General features: G+C 43.7%; 2 protein-coding genes and 1 long non-coding RNA gene across 12 annotated transcripts; 1 reads left to right on the top strand and 2 right to left on the bottom strand.

Annotated features, from left to right (window-relative positions):
• Positions 1-42: 42 nt before the first annotated feature.
• ap1s2 (adaptor related protein complex 1 subunit sigma 2) lies at positions 43-5388 on the bottom strand. 4 transcript variants are annotated; one of them, XM_056412255.1, is made up of 5 exons: positions 5318-5388; positions 3338-3516; positions 2365-2473; positions 2104-2241; positions 43-1629 (listed from the first exon to the last, which is right to left on the bottom strand). In XM_056412255.1, the coding sequence occupies exons 1-5, from the start codon at positions 5318-5320 to the stop codon at positions 1582-1584; spliced, it is 477 nt and encodes a 158-aa protein (XP_056268230.1). In that variant the 5' UTR covers positions 5321-5388; the 3' UTR covers positions 43-1581. The 4 variants fall into 4 exon arrangements, with proteins under 4 accessions (XP_056268230.1, XP_056268231.1, XP_056268232.1 ...); XM_056412256.1 differs by lacking the exon at positions 5318-5388 and adding an exon at positions 3969-4139; XM_056412257.1 differs by lacking the exon at positions 5318-5388 and adding an exon at positions 3799-3959.
• phka2 (phosphorylase kinase, alpha 2 (liver)) lies at positions 5016-20103 on the top strand. 6 transcript variants are annotated; one of them, XM_056412246.1, is made up of 33 exons: positions 5016-5298; positions 5378-5460; positions 7420-7578; positions 8335-8382; positions 9005-9173; positions 9257-9339; positions 9494-9574; positions 9680-9778; positions 9865-10011; positions 10134-10187; positions 10553-10675; positions 10793-10888; positions 11269-11376; positions 11606-11684; positions 11908-12042; positions 12125-12234; positions 12339-12483; positions 12586-12664; positions 12749-12894; positions 12982-13152; positions 13642-13763; positions 13840-13976; positions 14101-14263; positions 15783-15862; positions 15965-16043; positions 16224-16353; positions 16440-16541; positions 17023-17141; positions 17291-17314; positions 17591-17644; positions 18658-18894; positions 18987-19187; positions 19285-20103. In XM_056412246.1, exons 2-33 carry the CDS (start codon positions 5383-5385, stop codon positions 19456-19458), a joined length of 3732 nt encoding a protein of 1243 aa, XP_056268221.1. In that variant the 5' UTR covers positions 5016-5298; positions 5378-5382; the 3' UTR covers positions 19459-20103. The 6 variants fall into 6 exon arrangements, with proteins under 6 accessions (XP_056268221.1, XP_056268222.1, XP_056268224.1 ...); XM_056412247.1 differs by lacking the exon at positions 17291-17314; XM_056412249.1 differs by lacking the exons at positions 15783-15862; positions 15965-16043.
• Positions 20104-20609: 506 nt separating this feature from the next.
• LOC130192683 (uncharacterized) lies at positions 20610-24251 on the bottom strand. 2 transcript variants are annotated; one of them, XR_008831428.1, is made up of 3 exons: positions 24009-24251; positions 23403-23813; positions 20610-21530 (listed from the first exon to the last, which is right to left on the bottom strand). It is a non-coding gene; the product is annotated as an uncharacterized LOC130192683 (long non-coding RNA). The 2 variants fall into 2 exon arrangements; XR_008831427.1 differs by having other exon boundaries at positions 23403-24251.
• Positions 24252-24630: the final 379 nt, after the last annotated feature.

Genomic DNA, 24630 nt, shown 5'->3' with positions numbered 1-24630 from the left:
TTGGCAAATGTGGCAGTGTTTAATACAAAAAGAGATCTCTGCACAAATCAAAGATGAACTTTATTAATAATTCATATTTCTTATGAATATTCAACAGAAACACTTTGTGGTTTTAAGAATGCAGATAGTTTGGATGAGCATCCATTCATCACTTGTTGGGCTTGTTCTCCTGCAATCCTACGGCCAAGTGAACAAGCCGACGGTGATAAATACGTACCCGGATATGTGCAGCTCGTCGTCTATTGTTTCACCATGAAGAATCTGGAGATAAACCTGAACCCTAACGAATAGGAATAATGACATAATACTGGTATATTGTGGCCGAATGACCCCTGCATACATGTTCTGTCCAACATCCTGCAGTTCTACATCCCTTTTCAGCCATGTCAGCTTTCCACAGACACCATTGAGATGTTAAAACAGTGTTCTTTGGTTATGTGTCTATGAGCCAATGTATCTTAATACATAAAATGTTTTTTTCGGATCACTACATAATCCTGACTTAAGACTAAGTGAGAAACTGACGTACGATTTATCTCCAGAGGCCATTACGATCGTGAATGTTTTTTGCCAAGAAAATAAATCAATTGACAGAAATATGAACAACACAATGACAATTTTAACAAACACAAACAGCTGACGCTTACCGAAGGGTCAACATTTTAGTTTTGACAAGGAAATATGAGATGGTTGATTTCTGGAGGGGAATCACCTCAACAGAAACATGTACAAACCTACATAACATCTACGCTGATTTTGATAATAGGTCAGTTTAATTTCACTTGTGATATTTGTGATTGTAAACGTGTGATTCCCACAACAGCACTAGCTCCGGCTGGTGCTGCTCATGTTTTACTGTTATGTCAGTCACGACTGAGCGGGACAAAATATTTATCTAAACAATGACGGTTTAAACAAAAACAAAAAGAACATTTAGTAACACTTGCTGCTGTTTTGAAGGTATTTTTAGAGTCCTTTTCTAAGCATCTTGAAAAAACTAAATATTCCATCTAACGCATAATAAGTACAAATAACTAATTTCCTCAAACTGCCCCTTTCGAAATCAGTCCAAAATGACAGATTTATAGTAAATAAAATCATGCGTTAATTTGTTGCTCTTGACAAACAAGGTAAAAACCTGTTTGTCATCAGTTTATAATTCTATATTAAATGACCCTTGTTGAGTATTTGTTCTTCATGTATTGGGACGCTTAGCTCTGAGACTCAAATGAGACGGTTAAACACACAGAAGCACCGTCTGCGGCTGCTACAGCACTTCAAAGAGTCGACACGAATGACCCCGCAACCGGTGATGGTAGATGATCTTAACATGACACTGCAGTTTTCATGTTATCACTACATTGTACTGTGTGGAGTTACGTTAATAGCACTGCGGAATGCAGCGACGGAGATTGTACATAGGAGACACATTCAAACCACACAAGGCACCACATTAAAAAGGACATTACAGGATTGCACAGGACATATACATACAACAATGACGCAGGGGACAACAGAAGAAGGCGGGATAGTGACGTGGAGGGTTTCCAGATCTGCAGCCGGGAGAAAGAGCATGATGATCTATGTCAGCCCAATTTCCTCCAAAACGCTCCGTGGTGCCTCGGCCTCCTGCGGACGGAGACAAAGAAAAGAGAAATGTTCTTTGCTGTCTTTGCAAAGTGCCCCTACAAACACGAGTCACACGTGTAAAAGCAACACACCAACATCTGCGTCACCCTTCCGTGTGTAACGTTAGGATCCCTGAGAAAGGAATTCTTCATTTACGCAAAGTTAGCGCTGCAACCGTTACTTGATTTGACAAAGTATTTTGGCAGCACTTCTGATAAACGATGCTCAAATAATTTTTCAAGCTGAAATGTCATAAATTTGCTCGTTCCAGCCTCTCAGTTTTGCTGATTTTTCTTTGCCTTAAAATGACAGTATATGGAATATTTATTTGGGGTTTGGAGTGTTGGACAACCAAAAACAAAACCAGGAATTTGAAGACATCAGCTTAGGCTTTGGAAACTTGTGACGGGCATTTCCCCCATACAGAGAGAAGCTGGCCTGCCTTGTGGGTCCAACTATCCGCTGATTAAGTACCTCCTGCAGCAGGTCGGCCTGCTCGATGGCCTTCAGCACGTTCTTCTTGGAAGTCTCCTGGGCCTCTCCACCCAGCAGGAACTCATCCAGGATGAAGTAGGCCTTCTCAAAGTTGAAGATAATATCCAACTCGCACACCTGTGAGGCCATGGCAACAGAGACAGCAGCAGATCAGAGGAGCTCCTGACTAAAAGACTGACAACCTTGGATTTCTGCAGTACCATCCCTCAGCATGTTACATGTGGTGTTTGAGAGACTCACACTGCCAAAATATTTGTCCAGCAGCTCCACATATCTGTGGATGATCTCCAGGGTGATCAGCTCATTATCCTGGTTCTCGACTGCGCAGCAGAAATACAGGCTCGCGTATCTACAAAATCAAGTACGGCGGAAAAAGATAAACAAGGCGGTGATGAGTACAGATATTAGTGCTTCCGCTCTCGCAGCAGAAATGTAATATGTTAGTGTGTTTAACTTAAATTATGGTAATCTAGCTGTAATCATCCACAATGTATGCATGTATGTTTGGTCTTGAAGGGATCTACATCACAGGAAGTGACGTTAAATCAAAACAATTATCACATAAAATAGACTACAAAAAATACGCAAACATATATGAACAAAAACAGAACAGAAGGCTAAAACGCACCTCTCCCAGTACGTCCCCGTCTCCTGGCTGTTTTGTTGTCTGAGAGTTTTTTTGGTTTATCATATTAAACACATACCGATGTGTCTTTTGTATTTTCATGACTCAGCAGTCATGTCCAGAACAAATTGGGCCCCCCTTCTGTTTTTGAGTCAGTCGTCCATAGTTTGGCAGTTTGTTGTTAGAGAGAAGGCGTTTTATGGCTTTCTTCACACACTAGAAGGTGAGATCTAAATGCCAGAAATCTCTGTGCTTGACAAAATAATCACTGAAACGTTGGTGTTCACAAACAACCCCAACAAGCCACCGCAGATGCAAAAGTGATGTTGCAAACCAAAAATACATCCTATTGCTAAGATCATACTCTGTCACACCTGGCACAAGACCACCACCTGTTATCATGTCACTGAAGATATTCTTACGCCCCATTACCAGAGCCACGGATGAACTTTAACGGCCAACGTGTTCAACGGTAGCTGCCATATCTCATGAGGAGCAACAGGTCAGCTTTTAGGATTGGTGTAATAGATGCGATGCTCTCTGCACTGCACTTACTTGCCACACATTAAACTTCCCATACTCGCTTACCTCTTGTACACAATCTTGAGGTCCCTCCACTCCAAGAAGCTGCACATCTTGGGCTTCCGGGCTAGTATGGTTTGGACCAGGTCCCTGGAGATCTTCTTCCTCTCCTTGTCGGGCAGGGGCACGTACCATTTCTGGAGCCGCAGCTTTCCCTGCCGGCTGAACAACAGCATGAACTGCATCTGAGGGAGGGAGTTCCAGTCAGAGTCATGCATGGTCGAGAGGAGACCAACAGTGTACATTGTTTACAGAGACGGCGGGAGGAAAGATGCTTTAGAGCTAAAGTCATGGAGAGGTCGGTGGTACGAAATCAGCGCTCGCAGTTATGCTGTTTTTATGCATGACAAGTACATTAATCCAGCACATCTAACGTGTACGGAATAACCAACAAGTAACGGCCGAACAGGAAATACAAGCTAGTACTATCAGTAGATGATACGAGCTAACACGACTCGTCTGCTCACATGTATTTTTATATTGGTTCAATTGTACTTCCAGGGAGCTTTGGTACACACTTCCATTATCTTATGTTAGCGGTCCTCCGAACCGAGCCACACCAACATCATTAGCGGGTCCTCCGCGCCTCCTCTCGCAACGCCCAGCTAGCTACACAGACGTAAACACGTCTCTTTACCTTCGACCGGGGCTCCGGGTTTATTACTCGGACGACTGTTGACTTCAATGAATTTAGGAGGAACACATAACCAGAGAGAGACGAACAGATGTGTCGGTGTCTCTGTAGTTTAGCCGCTCATCCAGGCGGATGCTAAACTAGCTAGCGGATGGTCGTTGCTGGTGAGACGACGATGAAGTCTGCTGCGCTGTGATTGGCCGAAAAGGCCACAGCTGTGCAATGTGATTGGCTTACAGATTCCGTTATTCGATAGACTCTGCCTTTCTGCAGCGGGAAATCATGTTTACTCCTCTTCGGCCATAATCTGAGTGAATCGGAATGTGAGGCTACTGTGTACGAAAGGGCGTTGTTGAATTGTAATGCATAATTTAACAACTAAATAGTTTGCATGTAAAGATATATTTTTAAAACATAATAATAAGATAAGATGCATCACTGTACAATAAATGCAACCAGCCAACATTATATACATTAGATTATAATAGCTACATCGAAATAGATTATAGGTACTTTTTTTATTACGTTAAGTACATATGGAAATACATGTACTTCTTCCACCACTGTTATCATGTATTTATTTATGTTTCCACCTTTCACTTATTGCTTTTATCCTAAGTATAAATATTGAAGTAATTTCCCCCTGGGGATGAATAAAGTAAAATATAATATAATCTAAATCTAAGTATACATGTATTTATACAACAGTAAAATAGTGCGAGAATCAATTTGAGAGAGAAGATCAATTATATTTATATATACCGATGTATAGGAAAAAATAAACATATGTGTGCATACAGACTAAAATAACACTCGGATAATATACAAATAGCGTCCCAAAAGAAGTGAATATATCTTTGATACAATAAATTGTAAACGTTAGTCCTGTTTTCCCTTTGTTTTCTTGTAGCACGTGATTTGTATGAAATGTAGTGCCCGTTTTCATCCGGGTTGCGTCCTGAAACACTGGAAAACGAAGAAACGGCGCCCCCTGTCGTCAAACACTCAAACAACAAGAACATCGTGTAATACTTATTGTTTTTATTTTTCCGAACGGATGTACACGTGAGTTGCGTTGGGACTTTGCACGCACTTCGTTTATTGTGACATCTCACGTGTTGCCCACCTGTCAGGCTTCACTACACATCCTGCGGGTGGTGCGCGCGCGTGTTTACGTTTACGTGTGTGGCTTTTACTGTTCGTGTGGTAAAAACCAGCTGGATGCTACCCGCTCCTAGCTGGCGAGCTGTGGCCGAGCAGTAGTCCCTGCAGAGCGGCGAAGCTGTCCCATTACATCCGCCCCGCAAGACCGGAAGTATGGATCACTAACACGGTGAGTTATTATTACTCACCATGAAGCCATGCGTGCCGATGCGCCTGCAGTGCTAGAACTTGCTGTGTCGTGTGCGCAGTGAGGATGAGGAGCCGCAGTAACTCAGGAGTGAGGCTGGATGGCTACGCCAGGCTGGTCCAAGAGACGATCCTGTGCCACCAGGTGAGTCCGGATCAGACATGGCAAATTGGCAACATGCAGGAGAGACACAGCGAGGTGCTGTTTCAAGTACGAGTCCTACATTTACTGACACGAATGTACACATGTTGGCATCAAAATACACAGGAATGTTTAAAAACGTACTTATTATGCAACACGGCCCATTTCAGAACAACATATCATCATTGGTAAAGATCACAATGCGCAACACGTCAAACATGTGGAGTAAAAAGCTCAGTGTTTGTCTCCAAAATACTGGAGGTGAAGTAACATCAAATCAAATAAGGAAGTTAACGTACACGTATCCCATAATTGCTGCATTTCTTTTAATGAGAACGGTCTAGTTTTAGTATTTTATTATATTTATCAAAGTCAACTATAGTTTAGTTATCTCCTGCAGAAATATGTTAGGCTTGTAGGTGTTTTGCAGCCTGTTTGGGTTGAGTTTCATTTTAGCTGCCCGGAAATAAAGAAGGCGTGGGCAAAGTTCAGCCTCAGGAGTAGACTGAGGACCGGAGCCTTGATCCGTCAGCACTTCAACAGTCAACAGCTGTCTAAGTTTAAACGTGTGACCTCAGGGGTCTGCAGCTGATGGAAAACAGTGCCACATGACCTTACACACAGCATGCCATTGATGCCAGGGCAGGCACGTGCACAGACATTTTGGGGGGCAGGTGCTCAAACCAAAAAAAGGGCACCCAATGCCAAAAGAAAATTCGGACAGAGTTGAAGCATAAGCAGCATTACACTGATGATGCTGTCCTCGACATGCGTTTCCTCTGGGCAGCATCAGACCGCTAGCTTACATTCTCTTTATGAATAAAGATGAATTATTATATAGCAACAATAGTACAAGCGTTCTGATTGGCTAATGGGTCGTCATGCCAGCCACGTATTTCCCTCCTGGTCTGACACGGATCCGTATTGCCCTCTGACCTCATTTTCAAAATGAGCGATATTAATAGACATCAACAGCCAAGAGCAGTGGTCCTCAAACTAAGGCCCGCGGGCCGGATACGGCCCGCCTCCACATTTGGCCCGGCCCTCTGAACAATACCAGAGAGGCCTTATGATTTTTTTTCTCAGTCTGGCCACGCAAATCCTAGACTGTTAAATAGAACGCCGCGGAGCATGTCGGGGCGAAATTCTCACTAGAACTCAAATAAATGCCTTGTCGGATATTAAAACACATTTGGGGGGAGTTGATGACAGAGAGAGTAATTTTATTCTTAAATACTGATTAATTTAAAAAAAAGTGTCTCCAGCAAAAAGGGCACTTTTCTCATCCAGGGCAAAAGGGCTGGTGCTTGAGCACCACTAGGGCTCTATCTGTGCACGTGCCTGCCCTCTCAAACCCATATTCCCAAAGACAGATAAGGAGGAGCGGAAGTATTCAAAGAGGAACTAGACCGGTTCACCAAAACAAAAATAATAAATAAAACCATAATTAAAAATATCTCGCACAATAAATAAAAAACATTTTTTAATCACAGATCGCGAAGATAATCACCTCTTAAAATGCCAACATTGCCCAATACCCTGGCTCGTGGCTATATGAATACATTGGGGTCTCTCTCATTCCCCAACACGCACAGATAAGATTTGGGTTACTGAGATTATACACACACACTTACACACAGCATAACATCACGGTCTGTGCAGGTGTCATGAGCAGCGCGCTCTGAAGGGCAGCGCTCTCTGGCTCTATCTGTGCACGTGCCTGTGCCAGGGTGTAGGTTTGGTTTCAGATGAGTGTGTGTGTGTGGGGGGGGGGGGGGGAGGGGGGGTTTCATGTTCTAAAATAAATAATGAAAACAAATTATAAATTGTGCAAACCCAACTTAAAGTCACATTTACTGTCGTTGATAATATGATGATGATTGATGTGTTTGTGCATGTGTATGCGTGCGTGTGTGTGTGTGTGTGTGTGTTTGTGTGTGTATGTGTGTGTGTGTGTGTCAGAACCCAGTGACAGGGCTTCTCCCTGCCAGTGCCCAGATGAAGGATGCCTGGGTGAGGGACAATGTGTACAGTGTCCTGGCCGTGTGGGGGCTGGGCATGGCGTACCGCAAGAACGCAGACCGCGATGAGGACAAGGCCAAGGCCTACGAACTGGAGCAGGTGTGTTTGGGACAGAAAAAGGTTTCACAGTCAGGGAGGGTTAATGTTTGTCCCACCTGTTATGGTGCGTCCATGTTTCACAGTGGCGAGCTTGTGGCATGTGCAGCATCACATCTAGTTAGTTTAACAAATGCAGAATACATCCCATTAATCCAAAACAAGAAGTCTTATTCTCAGTTTGGTGTTTCAGACTCTGAGCTGAAGGGGAGTATCATGAAGGTATAATTAAGGTAATTGAGCAATACAAATAGCTGGTTCCAACTTCACAAAGTAGAACAAATATTAGTTTTCTTAGATACCTGTGTGTGTGTGTATATATATATATATATATGTATTAGGGCTGTGAAACGATTAAAATTTGTAATCGGGTTAATCACAGGTTTTTGTGAACCCTCCCTTCGGGTCAATTTGACCCCCCATTCAATAATTAATGTCGGTGTTCTTTGGGTCAATTTGACCCCAGGCTTTTTCACTGCACTTTTTAATACAAAATATTTATTGCAGCACTTATTTCAGTCATCACATTGCCTTTAAGCCATGCTGCATTCACTTACTGGCGTTCACACGCAGCGGGGATGTGAGCGCTCAACTGAGGCCCAAAAGTGAACAGACTCTGAACTGAACGGAGTGATTCGAATCAGAAAAGTGATTTGTGATGTCCCGTCTCTTTTCTACTAAAAACTGAAAAACAAGTTGGATTGTGGGTGTATTTTGTTGGATCTTTCTTAGCTCACGGATGTTGTTGTTTGTCGGCAGAGTGTGGTGAAACTGATGCAGGGACTCCTTCAGTGCATGATGAGACAGGTAAGACGCAGCTGTTTGCGGTGGAAAATCCGATTAGCGTGAATATGCCTTCTGGTTCTTAGAAACCACCACATGTTATCTGGTGGTACTGTGGTATTTATACAGGCCGTTTTATGTAAACAGCCCCTCCAGCTTTCTGCTCCTATCTGCACAGGCACGACCAATTCGGGCGATATCATCAGTTTGTCAGAAACTAATTATTAACAATACGTTAAGGTGAAAGCCTGGATCCAGTCTATTCTGTGTGTTGTTTGTTGCTCTCATCTTGTATTCTTGGAATTAATACAAAGATTCCAGCGATATTATTATCATCATCATCATCAGTAGGCCTAGATAAAAGACTTTATACTGTTCTAATCACGTAAACAGGGCTGTGAATAAGCAGGTAATTGGTTCTCATGTCGGCATGTGATCAATAACAGGATATGGAGCATCAGTAGGACTCTACTGTGCATGTAACACACTTCTCTGTTTCTTGCAATTTCCTTTCTGCTCTCTAGCAACACCCCAAAAAATACAACCATTTCATAGTCTTGACTTTATTTTTTGCTGATATCCCTTGTTGAGTATCTTCTGGCCGAGACGAACACTGTGGATATTTGTGTGGGTTCTGCGCATACAGGTGGCCAAGGTGGAGAAGTTCAAACACACCCAGAGTACAGCGGACTGCTTGCACGCCAAATACGATACACCCACCTGTGCCACGGTTGTCGGGGACAACCAGTGGGGCCATCTCCAGGTGGATGCCACCTCTATTTACCTGCTGATGCTCGCGCAGATGACCGCTTCAGGTATAGTTGCCCGATGCCCGCTAAAGCGGATTTTTGGTTTTAAAGACGCCACACAGGATTAAAAAAATTACGTTATCCCGCAGGTCTTCGCATCATCTCAAACCTGGATGAAGTGGCCTTCATCCAGAACTTGGTCTTCTACATCGAGGCTGCTTACAAAGTTGCGGTGAGTAACGTTTTCAGAGGCCTGATGATTTTAAACATAAAAATAAATGTGAATGTGGAGGGAAGTATAATGCTAAATTGGTGGAGTACTACAGTTACGGGGAGAGTTTAGACTAGAAGAAATAATTATGTCATTACATTTATCCCCCCTGTAGGATTATGGCATATGGGAGCGAGGGGACAAGACCAACCAGGGCATCCCCGAGCTCAATGGCAGCTCCGTAGGAATTGCAAAGGTACGGGTTTCATGTCGCCAGCATTTATGTAATACTATACATGAAGACCACAAGAGGAAAGTGTTGTATGAAGTGAGTGTGTGTGTGTGTGTGTGTGGTTTGCAGGCAGCCTTGGAGGCCATTGATGAGCTGGATCTTTTTGGTGCCCATGGGGGGCCGAAGTCAGTCATCCACGTTCTGCCTGATGAAGTTGAACATTGTCAGGTACCGCTGGCTCGGCCTCTCGGCCCCTCAGCATCGTGTCTGCCCAATGTTCTCCTGCTGAGCACGTCTCATGTGCTTCCCCTCAGTCCATCCTGTGCTCCATGCTGCCAAGAGCGTCAACGTCAAAGGAGATCGATGCCGGTCTTCTGTCTATCATTTCCTACCCTGCATTTGCTGTCGAGGACCCTGACCTGGTGGCCATCACCAAGTCGGAAATCATTAGCAAACTGCAGGTGCGGCCTGAGCGAGACTCAGTGCACGCTCCGTGGAAATGATGCAACAATTCCGTGTTTTAACTTCTCCTCCTTTCTCCTCGTTAGCATGCTGACATTTCTGCTCTTTGGTGTAATTTCAGGGTCGCTACGGCTGCTGCCGCTTCATCCGGGATGGATATCGGTGTCCTAAAGAGGTACAAATTTCATTTAAATGCTTGGATTTATAATGTATTTAGTTGCTGCGGAAATCATGCAGCAGGGACAGAATACTTGTATTAATTTTGGGGTGGCTGTAGCTCAGTGGGGTAAGGGGGTCGTCCTGCAACCCCAAGGTTGTCGGTTCGATCCCCGCTCTCCCCATTAGTTGCAAGTCGAAGTGTCCTTGAGCAAGGCACTGAACCCCCAGTTGCTTCCCGGGCGCATCACTGCAGCCCACTGCTCCTTAATAACTAAGGATGGGTTAAATGCAGAGAACTAATTTCCCCTTGGGGATTAATAAAAGTATATATCTATCTATCTATATGTCTTTGTATAATCTGAGAGTGTGTTTACTCACTAGGACCCATCTCGGCTGCACTACGATCCCGCAGAGCTCAAGCTGTTTGAGAATATCGAGTGCGAGTGGCCCGTGTTCTGGACTTATCTCATCCTGGACGGCATCTTCTCTGGAGATCAAGTGCAGGTAATACAGCCAAACACATGGTCTGGTTACTGCTGCACTCGCACAACTCGTGGAGCCACTTTGAAGGGCTCTTACCGCAGATGTAATAGTGAACAAATGACTGTGGCCCTTGAACAGGTGCAAGAGTACCGTGAGGCCCTGGAGGGCGTTTTAATGAGAGGGAAGAACGGCATCAAGCTGTTGCCTGAACTGTATGCTGTGCCTCCTGACAAGGTATCCCACTTCCATTGACAAGTATGGCAGATGCACTTTTATTCGTGTCTCCTTGTAGTTGCATTGTCTGGAGAAAAATACAAAATAAAAACCAGTCTGAGGTCATTAAAGATATGAGATTAACTGTTTTATGAAGATGGCAGGACTGGTCTTTAACTTCCAAAACGTTTGTTTTTCATGGTTATAAATTAATATATGATGTTCAGTTGCATTGTCTTGTGTTGCATTCATGACCTTGTTATTAGTCAAAAAAGCAGCCTACCCTGAAGACAAAGGCTTTAACGTAGTCTTTATAGTTGGTATTCAGCCAGTCCAACAGTCTTTTTTTCTCATTGCTCTATTTACATATATTACCAGTGTAAATGTCTTGCCTCCAACAGGTGGAGGAGGAGTACAGCAATCCTCACTCAGTGGACCGGGTGGCCATGGGGCAGCTGCCGCACATGTGGGGCCAGTCACTCTACATTTTGGGCTGTCTTCTGTCCGAGGTATTCACAGGTTCCCTTGAACACCTCATGTTGGCTTGCAACACTTAGCAGCTGTCTGGAAATATTATGATTAAACGTTGTAAATGAGGAGGAAATGCACAATTACAAGATGTCTACAATAGACAATGGAGCTATGCTAAATCGATCTTTAATAAACATAAAAGTAAGGAAAGAACACGGCAATCGTTTGCCTTTGTAACATCTTCTCTCTTTTTCTTTATGTTTGAAGGGTTTTTTAGCACCAGGAGAGATAGATCCCCTCAACAGGAGATTCTCTACTAACTTCAAGCCAGATGTTGTGGTACAAGGTTGGTGATTTATCATTAGTCTGAGGGAAATGTAAATAAAACTGTTAAATCCCACAAAAAGTGGAAAAATAAGGTACCAATAAAAGAAATAGAAATAACCAACACTCCATCGTGTGTCTATCAGGAGCAAAGAAGAAGGAAGGCTCATCTGATGTGTCATACTGATGTTAGTATTGGTTGATATGCAGATTATGATGTAATTTGTTTCATTTGTGTGTGTCAGTTTGTGTTGTAGCAGAGTCAGAGGAGATCAAGGAGTTGCTCAGTGATCACGGGGTCGTGGTCCAGACGATGTCAGAGGTTCTGCCTATCAGGGTCATGCCAGCTCGCATCCTTAGCCATGTTTATGTCCGATTGGGTAAACGAGCACCAAGCACTCCTCTCTTCGCTGTGCGTGTCTGTGGAATAATAATGAGAGCCACGTCGTGTCTTTGCCGCAGGAAACTGCAAGAAGCTGAGTTTGAGTGGCCGGCCCTACAGACACATTGGAGTTCTGGGAACATCCAAATTCTACGAGATCAGAAATCGCTCTTATATATTCACCCCGCAGGTAAAACTGGCTTGAGATGTTGCAATACTCACAACCATTAAAGTGGTGGTAATGAATACGGCTGATTAATACTTTGTTTGCTTTCTTTCTGTCCTGTCCTCCAGTTTCTGGATCAGCACCATTTCTACCTGGCGCTGGACAACCAGATGATTGTGGAGATGTTACGAACAGAGCTGGCCTATCTCTCCTCTTGCTGGAGGATGACAGGGCGGCCCACTCTCACTTTCCCCATCACCCGCAGCATGCTGGGTAATAAGGCTCCTAACCCTTTTTTTGGCCAAAAAGGTCTTGGTTATGTTCAATATTGAGTATTTGATCGCTTCACCGCATTTGTTTACCTTTTATGTGCAGTTGAGGATGGAGATGCGATTGATCCGTGTATCCTAGCAACCCTCAGGAAGCTACAGGATGGCTATTTTGCTGGAGCGAGGTCTGTTTCTATCTGTGACACAGAAACGTCATCCTATTAGTGTGTTGAAATGTCTGTCACGTGACAATGTGGATGTTTACGCAGGGTGCAGATGTCGGACCTCTCCAGTGTCCAGACCACTTCGTTCCACACACGCCTCAGCTTCCTGGACGAAGAAGACGACGACAGCTTACTCGAGGATGAAAAAGATGAAGAATATGGACAGGAATATAACAACTTTGGGCTTTCAGGTAGTTGCTGGTGAAGTGTGTATTGCTGGAAGTCATACTTGATTGAACTGTAAGTAATGCATTGTATGTTGTTGTTATTAACTGCAGATGGCTCAGAAGACATGTTCGACCAGTACCTCACCCAGCTTCTTCATAGCACCACCACAAAGTGCCATCTTCCTCCCATCCAGATGGGGCAGCACCACGTCTTCAGTGCTGAACACACCACCAGAGACATCCTGTCCTTCATGGCCCAGGTTCAGGGCCTGAACATTCCCAGTGAGTTATTAGGAATCAGACAAACAAATCAGTCAGTTTCCCCGTTGAATAGTTTTTCCTGTAATGCTGCTGCCGCGGTTGGAGTTTGATTGAGGTTGAACGGAAAGCTCAAGTCAGATGTTGCTGAAATAATTGGTCTGGTTTGATTTTAAAATCTGGTTGCAACCTTTATTCTCTAATTAACTCTTGCAGATTAATATAGTTATTGACTCAATAGCCTCGATAGCCCATAATTCAATGCAGCCACAAGACACGTAGTTTTAGAGGCACAATTGGATTGTTTTCCTTCACTCTTGCCAAATCTAATCTGATTCTGAATACAACAACGTAAATTGTGTTGAGGTCGTTAACTGGGTCCGAAGTCTCTTCATGGTACGCTACAAATCACGTCAAACTAGATACACCAGAAATGAAAACGAATTGTCCGCACATCAAAAGCTCTCGTCTTTCACCTCGCTGTCACACATGGGTTGAATTTGTCTATTCCAGAGTCTTCCATGTATCTACCTGTGACTCCTGTCAAGAGCAAACACCGAAAAGCTCTCAACCTACTTGAAATTCCTCTTCCTCCTCCTCCTCCCCAGCTTGGACCAAATGTAAAGCAGCACAAGGTAGGCGCAGCAAAAGGAACTTGTTACTCATGTGACGTTAAAGATGTATTTGTCTAACGCTGGCATCCCTCGCAAGTCCCACAGCGCTGCAGAATTGCACCTGCCTCGAGACTCCCAGGGCAACACTGACTTTGCAGCGTTGGTGAGGCAGCTGAGAGAGTGTCCAACTCTGCAGGACCAGGCAGACTTACTCTACATCCTTCATGCGATGAAGTACGAACATAGAGACCGCTATGCACACAGAGCTTATTTTCAGCTTTGACGCACTCATAAGTTAACACTTTCTTTTTAGAATGATCCATCCAGTGTGTTTTTGTTGTTGTTTTCCGATAACTAGAGGAGCTGATTGGCTAGTGGAGTTGTCAGGTCCCGGGCAGGACGGGGTCAGCGTGCGTTCCCTTCTGGAGGAGTTGTATGTTCAAGCCGGAGCCTGCAAAGAGTGGGGACTCATCAGATACATCTCTGGGATACTACGCAAGAGAGTGGCGGTCCTCGCTGAGGTAAGTAAGAAGTAATTTTTTTTTATATCACAGCAGACGACGGCAAAGAAGAGTTCTTTGTCGGCAACAAGCATTCTGTTCTGAATAAGCCTAAAAGTTTAGGCCAGATACAAAACTGACCTTTGGACCCCACTCAGGACCTTGGAGGAGCCTTCTACACCCTTGTTTGACACTGAAAAGACATTTCACAATATTTAATTTGAAAAGTGAGTTGAATACATAAAAAGACATTATAGAATCCGCCCTGATCTAAACGTCAACAGTATAAATGAACATACATATTGTAGCGTAGGATCCCTTTTACCCGTTATTTTGGTTACGCTACTTTAGCAATAAGGGGGTTTGTCTGGCTAACTAGCTTCTCCACGACAAAAGGTATGTATGACACAAAACGAAACACAAAACACAACCCGGAATACAGTTCATACAGTTTCGTTCAGTTTTATGGTTCTTCGGGTTCAAAAGACACCAGGACCAGTCAACACAATCACTGGAATTTATTCCATACACTGTCCTCTAACCAAAAGCAAAACTCAAATAGAGTCTGGAGAAAACATAAAATGTCTCAGAACACGTTAATTAAATAAAATATAGCTTTCAAAACCAAGGACATAAGTGTGTGGTGGGGGGGCATAGGGGTGTGTGCAAGGGCAGGAGTGTGTGAATGTCTTAGTTCATTTGAAGTCCAGTTCAGAAAATGGTGCGTGTGTGTGATTGTTGGGGGGAACTGAGAGGTCGGGCCTAGAGAGTAGGGTTTATAGGAACTTATCTGAAGGGTCCACTGCAGGGAAGGAGATTCTCAGGGGCATCCAAGCAGGGTCCGGTCTTTATGTTGTTCCTGACAGCCTGCTACTGGGATCTGTACTCCTTCCTCAGGGTATCCAGGATTTGGTCGTAGTTCAGCTGGTTCCGTTTCTTAGTTGCTGCCGTTGTTTTTGTTCTTTAACTATTGAAAGCTTTCCTAATGGTCTATGGAAGCTGAATCCTAACCAAACTTATTTTCCTTCCTTCTTGAGCCACTCTCGCTCCTCTCTCTGATCTCCATGCTGTTTTTCTTAATTGTTTGTTTTTCCCCCCTCTTTCCTGCTCACAGGTGTGCTCATTTATAACCTTTAGGCTCCACCCACTTTTCCTGTGGGGGGAGGGAAAGGGCTGTCTTTCCCGTTCTGCTACAATATACACTTCACGGTTGAGTCACTATTAAACCACGTTCCTTCATCTGGATCGATCACTGGAAAAAAAGGACTTTGTTCATGGATCAAAATAAAGAAAAATAGATCTATTGGCCATTTTAAATTTGCTTTGGGTTTTCAGTGCACAACATGACATTTTTCTTAAAACATATTCAAACTACATATTTTTAAAAGTAAAAGGAGCTGCACACTTTTCCAAATGATAAAGTGACTGAGGAACACTTTGAACGCCTGCTGAATAACTTAAAAAAGAGACAGAATCCATACTTTCTGAGACCAATTTAATAATTTACAAATAAATAAACCTGCTTATGTCTCCTCCTCAGGCCTGCACAGATCTGATATCCCATCACAAGCAGCTGACTGTGGGCTTACCCCCTGAACCCAGGGAACGAGTCATCACAGTGTAAGCTGGTGTGGCCGAAGAGATTTCCTGCTCACGTTAAGGGTTTGTTAAATGCATAACCATCTAATAAACCGACTCTTCCTCCTCACTATTTCCTTTAAGTCCACTTCCTCCTGAGGAGTTGAACACTCTCATCTATGAAGCCAGTGGTCAGGACATCAGTGTAGCCGTACTCACACAGGTGACTCTACAAACCTTTGGGCCGCCGCAGGACTTTTTGCAGACCCTATAGTTGTGTGTGTGCGTGTGCATGCATGTTTGTGTGTGTGTGTGCACTCACTGTAAGGCAGGAATACAGATCGTAAATCCTTTCTGTTTGCTTAGGAAACATGTGCATTGTGTGTGTGTGTTTGTCATATAGGAAATCATGGTCTATCTAGCCATGTACGTGCGCTCCCAGCCTGCTCTGTTCGGGGACATGCTGCGCCTCAGGATAGGACTCATCATGCAAGTGATGGCCACTGAGCTGGCACGCAGTTTGAATTGCTCCGGTAGGAGGACCAAACACCAAGTACAGACATAAACGACCCTGCATGGGTAAAAAACAACAACAACAACCTCTGTATCATCTTTGTAGGGGAAGAGGCGTCGGAGAGTTTGATGAGCTTGAGTCCTTTCGGCATGAAAAACCTGCTGCATCACATTCTCAGTGGCAAAGAGTTTGGGGTGGAGAGGAGCGGTGAGTTTCGCCAGTTTCCTTTTCACAGTTTACAGGAGAGTGTTACTTTTATTGTGCACTCTTAGTTTAGTGATAAAGCTTAGGGAACGAAAGATGCCAGGATGAGCCCAAATCAGGTGGAGCTGACTGATAGCTGCAAGATACATTTAGCTGTGCACATGCTGGTCTGTCGGTAAATCCACCACTTTAGTCCTGATGGAAATGTCTTGACGACTGTTGGATGGTTTGCCACGACATTGCGTACTGACATTCATGTTCCTCAGAGGATGGATCCTGCTGTTTTTGGTGATCCTTTAACTTTCACTCTAGCGCCACAAGCAGGTCATTATTTGCACTTTTGGTGTCAGTGGTTATGAGTATTTAGCTCAAAGCACCTCACAGAGCCACTTGCATGGCTCTTAACCTTTCCATTCAGAGGTCAGCAACCAGGCTACAGCATAAGTGTCCAACGGCGTTGTTTGCTTTTGCCTCTGTTCATCAGTGCGCCCAATCCAGTCAACAGTCACGAGTCCTGCCATCTCCATCCATGAACTCGGCCACACTGGAGCCACCAAGACTGAACGCACAGGGATACACAAGCTGAAGAGCGAGATAAAACAGGTGGGAATACAAATGAACATAAAAAAACAACAGGATACTGATTGGGGTGTGTCTTTGTAAATATGCTGTGACATGGGCTTCACGTGCTTTGATCTCTTTCTCTCTCTCTACCTGAATAGAATAACAGTGTTCTTGCTCTTGGTTTTCAGCTGGATGACTCTCGGCCTCTCAGTGTGGGTTGGGTTTGATCATATTTAGCATGTTTCTAACGCCAGCCTTGCGTCATACACGTTGCTGGCTCGTAACCTTCCGTCGGCCACAGCGGCCTCCACATCCGAACGATTTTCACTTCATCACATGATTGACTTTCCACTAGTTGCACACGTTGAGTTAGGCTTTTCACTCTCCAGATCAAACATCTCCGTGTGGCTGCAGTATCATCATGACTGTTGTACGAGAGCCATGGGAACCATCTCAAACTCTTCTCTGTCATCCATATCCATGTGTAGATCTTCAGCGGCGGTCTTTCCTTGAGTAGCAATGTCACATCTCCTCGCTCCACGGTAAACCATTTCACCTCATCGGCTTCCAATTAACTGGGTTTGTCCTCCGTTGGGTTGCCGTGGTTTTGTATTTAGTATTTTGTGGAGACGGCAACATATTGTGTGTCTCTCTAAATTTCAAGGATAAGGCTGGCATTGCTTTTTGTTTGAGTTAAAAAAATTGATCTCACAATCCAAAATATTAATAACACCAGCCTTGTCCTTTTATGTGTCTGCTGAGGTGTATTAATATGCATGAATTATTGCATGAAATGTATAACTATAGATACGGGCTAAACGTATCATTTTGTGAGAGTGAGAGACCTTATTCACATGTATTGTTATGGTGACACACCTGCATGTGCTATTACTCTTGTCAGTACCATAAACCTGGTGATGCAGGAGGGACGATTCACTATCGTAAAGGGGAACTCACACGACATCACAGTCTGTTTACAGGTCTTGGGGAGTGCAACTGCATAGTGTGGGGAAAGTTTCCTAAAGCTTTTGGGGCTCCAGAATGAGCTGCGTGAAGTGATGTCACTTCAGTGAGCGGCTGACGACAGGGTTTGACAAGGAATGTGTGGAATCAAAGAGGATATTCATCGATCTGCTGCATCATGTTTAAACCTTTTAACTGTCCATTGTGAGAATGTTATAGGAGTACAAAGCTAATCGTTTAAGCTCTGAAACCAGGATAACTGCATTATAGTTTACATTGAAGAAATGTGTATAAAGTGCTCACAACGGTGCATTCATCGCCAGAGGAACGAGAGCCAAATGCCATCATCAATTGGAAGTGAAACCCTTCGAAACGAACAACTAAAAGGGTTTTCAGTGATCATTCCTTAAGAAATTATTTGTAAAGACTTGCTAATGTTTGTGGGGAAAACTGTGCTGAGTGGTACATACATGACTGACAAGTGTAATAGTGTATATAAGGAATGTGTTTAAAGTACGTGGACGTAAGGTTTAAAATCAGTCAAGCGCTCCACTGAATATGTGTGAAAGTATTGACTGTTCTCTCACCACAGCGCTGCAGCAGCCCCTCCTCCACCCCCAGTGGGATGCTGTCACCAGTGGGCCCCGGTCCAGGAGATGGACAGCTCCACTGGGAGGACAGGCAAGGCCAGTGGCTGAGGAGACGCAGGCTGGATGGAGCTATCAACAGAGCACCAGTGGGTTTCTACCGGAAGGTCTGGAAGATCCTGCAGAAGTGCCATGGCCTGTCCATCGATGGCTATGTGTTGCCCTCGTCAACCACGAGAGAAGTAGCGTCCCAAAGACTCCAGCTTGATTTAGGACTGTGTGTGTGTGTGGGCGCGTGCGTGTGCGTGTATTTAACTCTGTGTTTTCTCTGTAGATGACAGAGGGAGAGATCAAGTTTGCGGTGCAGGTTGAGTCCGTCCTGAACCACGTCCCCCAACCAGAGTACCGGCAGCTGCTCGTGGAGACTGTGATGGTTCTGGGTCTGGTAGCCGACGTGGACGTGGACAGCATCGGCGGCATTATACATGTGGACCGCATCCTGCATCTGGCCAACGACCTCTTCCTCAGCGACCAGGTACAGAGACAGCTGATGGCAAGAGGCACATTTGAGTTTGAAAGGATGTTCATGTATGTTGACCGGGGTTCTCTCTGTCTTGCCTCTGCTTACCCAGAAGTCTCACAGTGTTAGTGATTATTTCCTGGAGAAGGACCCAGCAACAGGAATCTGCAACTTATTCTACGACAGCGCCCCTAGTGGCAGCTTTGGCACAATGACCTACCTGTCCAAGGCGGTGATCACTTATGTGCAGGACTTCCTGCCGAGCACCAGCTGTCTGATGCAGTGAAAAAGCTGAACACCTGAGGAGACATGTTTTACAGGGAGAGGATCACCTGGCCATTATCAGCTCATACGATCCATGTGGTACTTGTGAGTATTTACTCTTCAATAAACTCTGAAGCTCTCATACATTGATGTAACATCATGGCGTTGGCAGCTGATTTCAATTCACATCTGAACTGTGAGCTTAAACATTCAGCTCAAATGTGTGTTTACAGTACTTACTAATATGCATTATATGTCAACTTACATTTGCAAATATATTAGCACATCTCTGTACTTGGGTTTGTGCGTAATATTATATAAACAGTTAACTGCCTTGTAATCAAATGTGTCATAGGTTATATAATAATACTTTTTTTGTAAATTGTTCACCCATATAATTTCCCTCAAATCAATAATTTATACTTTTATTCTCTTAATTCTCTGTTACTTTTTGGTTTTATTTGTATTTAGTAATATCAATTATTATTCTACTGTAATGGATGATCTTAAATATATGTTATGTTTGAAATAACTTTCCATTCCAGTACTTTTATTTCAAAAGCAAAACAGCAGAAACAATAAATGTTGATATTTTAATGCAGACCTGAAAATCATGAGCATTAAAAATGTTGATGCAGAAAAATAAAATAACTCAACTCACAAAGAACCTGTCATTTGTTTATTTACTGCCACATAATTTTCTATAACGAAGAGTAGGAGGAGCTGATTGGTTAGACTCTTGCTGACACACCGCAGTTAGCCAATCAGAGCTCCAGCTTTTGCTTTTTTTAGGTGGACTTTGGCATAGTCTGTGAAAATATTGGATTTTAAATGTTTTTATCCTGTGAGGATTTAGGACCCCCTGATTAAAACACGTGTGTGTGTGTGTGTGTGTGTGTGTGATATGTGTGCCAAAAGTGGGAGGTCAGAAAGCTGGTACTGTTGGCTGTTCTTCAGATAGTTAACACTTTGTGGCAGCTGATTGGAGTTCCTATCACTTTCACACTCTTATGGCCAAATATATGTCTGTTGTCTGCCAAAGCAAAATGTTATGAATAAACATGTTTCCCTGAGATTTTACATAAATATGAATCGTTAAGTTTGAATAAGTAATAGCCGGGGTTAAGAATTTAAATGCTTTAAGCATTCACACCAATCATGTCAATGACTGAAAACGGTGATTTACACATTTGTTTATTCATTCAAAATACACACACAACATAATCTGAAATACAATTCAAATGGATACATTTTTAACTAATACATTTTTGAAATAGTTTCAAGAAAAATAGCAGAAATCCTTCAAACAAGTTGGACTAATGTGTTTATTACGTAACCCCTCAAGTTCTCATATGTTCTTAGCCAGTTGCATGGGTCCAAAGGTTCTTTAGGTTGGCGAGAACAGTCTGATGATACTTCCTTTTTTTTTGGTGTCATTTCTTGTGTCTTCACAAACCTCAGCCAGCAGAGCTTGCTGTTGTTTTGGGACACATTTCTTCCAGCTGTGGGGGGAGAGCTGATGGGAGGGTGAGCAGGCGCATTCATGGCCACCCTTTTGGTTCAAAGGTGGGAACATCCTCCATTCCTCTGGCCCCACTGGTTAATGTCTGGATGAGCGACAGAAAGGAAGAGTAGTATGTGTTGTGGATATATTCACACATGAACCTTCTCATTTGTACAAACTGCAATTATGCCGAGCGTGGTTGACCTCACTGACCATCGCAGCGCCGTCCGTCTCTGAAGCTCGTACCCTCTGGGGCTTATGAGCCGGGAGGTTGACGCGCTGCCACTCGCACGCTTCCTCGTGGCACTCATTTATATCTGTATGGACACGCAGAAATGTAACGAGGATTCCTTTGGAGAAACATGGGGACATACTCGGCATGACCCACACTCCTCCCTGAGAGCCTGTGCAGGTGAATTCTCCGGTGCTGCGGGTTGCTTCCTGTAGCCAGGTGGACACTGCGATGCAGCTGTTGCCGTTTCCGGCTCAGGTGTAACCATATGAGCAGGAGCACCGGTAGGATCCTGGTGCGTTATGGCGCTGCTCCGCACACGCGCCGAGCCCCTGGTTAACAGCACACTAGTCTATATCTGGATGAGAAAAATAGTTTTAAGAGAAGGGGGACGACCTTTTCTATTCCCTTTTATTGTCAAAGCTGTACAACCATGGGGCCAAAGTTGCGTTACAGAAAACATTCTTTTTTTTTGCTTTACTTAGTGATGCAAATCTGAGCACACTTTTTGTTTACTATAGCCTCAAACACTCATATGGTCACATTATTTATGAACTGAGAACGATGGGAATATCAGAATCAGAAACATTTATTTGCTACGAGTGTTAGACACACAAAGAATTGGACTTGGAGGCTGGTGTGTACATTAGACAGACAAACAAAACAAGTCAACATCCAAAATAGTGCAAGAATTTAAACATTAAATGTACAATGGTATGAAATAAAATAAAGTGCACAAACAGATAACAGTGCTGTAGGGTACTGTAAGTGTGTGTTAAAGTGTAATGTGTATTAAAGTGACATGTGAAATAAGATGTTCAATATTAAGTATAAAGAGGTGTGCAGGGGAGTGACCAGAAGGAAATGTCCTGGGGATGATAGTCAGTCAGCGGGGGACCCGGGCTCTGTTCATGAGCCCGACTGCCGCCGGGAAGAAGCTATCCAGAACATAAAAGCTTGCAGAGTAAATTAAATGTATAAATCAGTCAGACACAGCGAAACAACAACAAAAGACATGCATGCAGGTAGAATGAATGGTCGCCCAGCAAAGTCAAGGCATACAGACAGCTGACAACAGACAGAGGGAAAGTTCCACACGGACAGATTGAGGACCGTAAGGAGCAGTTACGTTCTAGTGCTGACAGAGCTGGGTGCTAACTAACCATTTCTAACTGAGCTTTAAATGAACTGTATGTTTGTAGATCTCTGATGGACCCTGGAATGGACTTCCAGTCTATTGCAGCGGGGACAGAAAACTGAAAGCACTTTTCCTGAGTGGGACAATACGATCCCCTCTTGCTCCACCTCTTGTGAGCCGATATCCAGTTTGTGTGATGACAGATTGTTTGAATGGAGGAGAGGTCAAGCCATGTACAATCTTGTACATGAGACAGACATGCACATATTTAATCATGTTCTCCCAACTAAACAAGTTATATATTTTTAGTACAGGGCAATGATTATGAGTATGTTTATACAATGACTGTAATGGTTTCAGAGTAGTGGTGCTAGCCTGTGACCAGGTGGTTCGACAGTAAGTTATATGGGAAACAACCATAGAATGCATGTACGTCTTAGCTGCTTCTGTTCACATGTATTTTCGTGTGAACCTGAAATTAGATACATCTGACCCGATTACAGAACTTTTTGATCTGAGATTTGAAAGATAATTTTGAATCAAAAAGTACTGCCAAGATACTTGTATTCAGGTTGTTTGTACATATTAAAACAATTTGATACAAAGACACACAATAGCTTAACATAAATACACACATGGAGAGTGGAACCAATCTGCTCATCTAACTCTTGACAATAAAAGCAAATCAGCGCTTTCAGAAAATGTCAAAATGCTGCTTTTTCTAGCTGGAAGTTGTTCTTTTAACCCTTGTGTTGCCTTCGGGTCAATTTGACCCGATTCAATGTTTCACCCTCCTGTCGCCTTCGGGTCAATATGACCCGATTCAATGTTTAACCCTCCTGTTACCTTTATATTTACTAACATATTTTACCCTTGAGGTCAATATGACCCCAGCTATTAAAATCTCCAGAAAATTATTAGAATTAATATTGTTTTCCAAGTTTAAGTGTGAGGTACTTTATGTTTGTTGACTCCCGAAAGAACACCGACATTAAACATTGAATCGGGTCAAATTGACCCGAAGGCGACAGGAGGGTTAAATATTGAATCTGGTCAAAATGACCCGAAGGCAACACAAGGGTTAAAGCTCACCTTTGCATATGGGCTTGGTGCTCTTCCAGGTGCGGCCGTTACCATTGACAGCCCATGAAGTTGAAAGCCACTATTGCAGCTGAACACTGCCGAGCCTGAAAGAGCAGGGGAATGTCATTGAAAGTGATTCAAAGTCTGATCCTGACCAGGACCATTGGTCTCCTCTCGGAAGGAAAAAAGGAAGCTTGAGACTAAAATTTGAGTCACAAAGTAAAACAAAAGAAAGTAAATGCTCATGAATGAAGCTCCTCGCAGACACAGACCGGGGATCAGTCTCCAGACGCACAGCTGTTGGTCTTGTATCCATGGAGCTGGGATGACAGCGGAAGATCACCAGCAGTCCACCGTAACGGAAAAACGTCTGCCCGTTGTCCAGGTGTCTAAACCCGTTGCATCCCTCAGCTCCACTCGCTGTAGGACAGTTGCACAGTAAATGCCAGTCTGAAAAGGCTTGCTCGCTCCCAACAAGGCACAAGCATGAACATATTGACTTAAAGCGTTACCGGGGAAGCGCAGACACAGAGCGACCAGTGCTGCAACATTGCATGCGAACAAATAATGAACTGAGACTAAATGTTGCTCATTAGAGCCTCCAAACTAAATTACCTCACGTTTAACCTCTTCGGAGATACCTGGGCAGCTGAGCCCTGACCGCCAGGTGCTAGCGAGACTTCCGGGTCCGCTATCAGGACCCCACATCTCCGAAATCGTCGGAACATATTTTTAAGTATTGTACGTGAATCTGGACAATCCGACCACATATTTGATGCTTAAACAACTAACTTCTCGCCTATAAAAAACTAAAATTGCATTCCGTCACGCAACAACAGTTGTATTTCGAAAGTGACAACTTACAGTTGTGAGCTCTATCGCCATTGTTCCGTGTTGTTGTCATTCTGGGATATTTGACAATAAGTGGGCGGTGCTAGATTTGGCATTGACCATACAGCATTCTTTAACGTCACTTTTTTTGTGTCGTCACAGAATGTGCCTTGATATTTGACAAGAAGTGGGCGGCGCTAGATTTGGCATTGATCATACAGCATTCTTTAACAGCACTTTTTCTGTGCTGTCACAGAATCCGCCTTTGATCTCCAAGTAAAACACATTGTAAATTGACCTAGATCACATCGAATTGGATATTTTCTACAGCATTTAAATTTTTTCAAGATGACTTCCCAGTTTTCGTGCACATACGGATTGAAGAGTTTGAAGGAGTGTATGACGA

The sequence above is a fragment of the Pseudoliparis swirei genome, chromosome 4 (assembly GCF_029220125.1).
Source record: "Pseudoliparis swirei isolate HS2019 ecotype Mariana Trench chromosome 4, NWPU_hadal_v1, whole genome shotgun sequence".
NCBI classification, from domain to species: domain Eukaryota; kingdom Metazoa; phylum Chordata; class Actinopteri; order Perciformes; family Liparidae; genus Pseudoliparis; species Pseudoliparis swirei.
The sequence above is the reverse complement of the archived record's forward strand: the minus strand, read 5'-3'. Positions and strand labels throughout refer to the sequence as shown.

Excerpts from the sequence above, each read along its gene's own strand:
- ap1s2 (XM_056412254.1), bottom strand. Across the intron at positions 2,474-3,337 it reads CTCAAGATTGTGTACAAGAG|ATACGCGAGCCTGTATTTCT; the intron begins GTAAGCGAGTAT and ends TTGATTTTGTAG. Across the intron at positions 2,242-2,364 it reads TGGACAAATATTTTGGCAGT|GTGTGCGAGTTGGATATTAT; the intron begins GTGAGTCTCTCA and ends ATGGCCTCACAG.
- phka2 (XM_056412246.1), top strand. The coding sequence starts at position 5,383 with ATGAGGAGCCGCAGTAACTCAGGAGTGAGGCTGGATGGCTACGCCAGG. Across the intron at positions 13,153-13,641 it reads TCAGGGCCTGAACATTCCCA|AGTCTTCCATGTATCTACCT; the intron begins GTGAGTTATTAG and ends TGTCTATTCCAG. Across the intron at positions 17,142-17,290 it reads TGAAGAGCGAGATAAAACAG|CTGGATGACTCTCGGCCTCT; the intron begins GTGGGAATACAA and ends CTTGGTTTTCAG.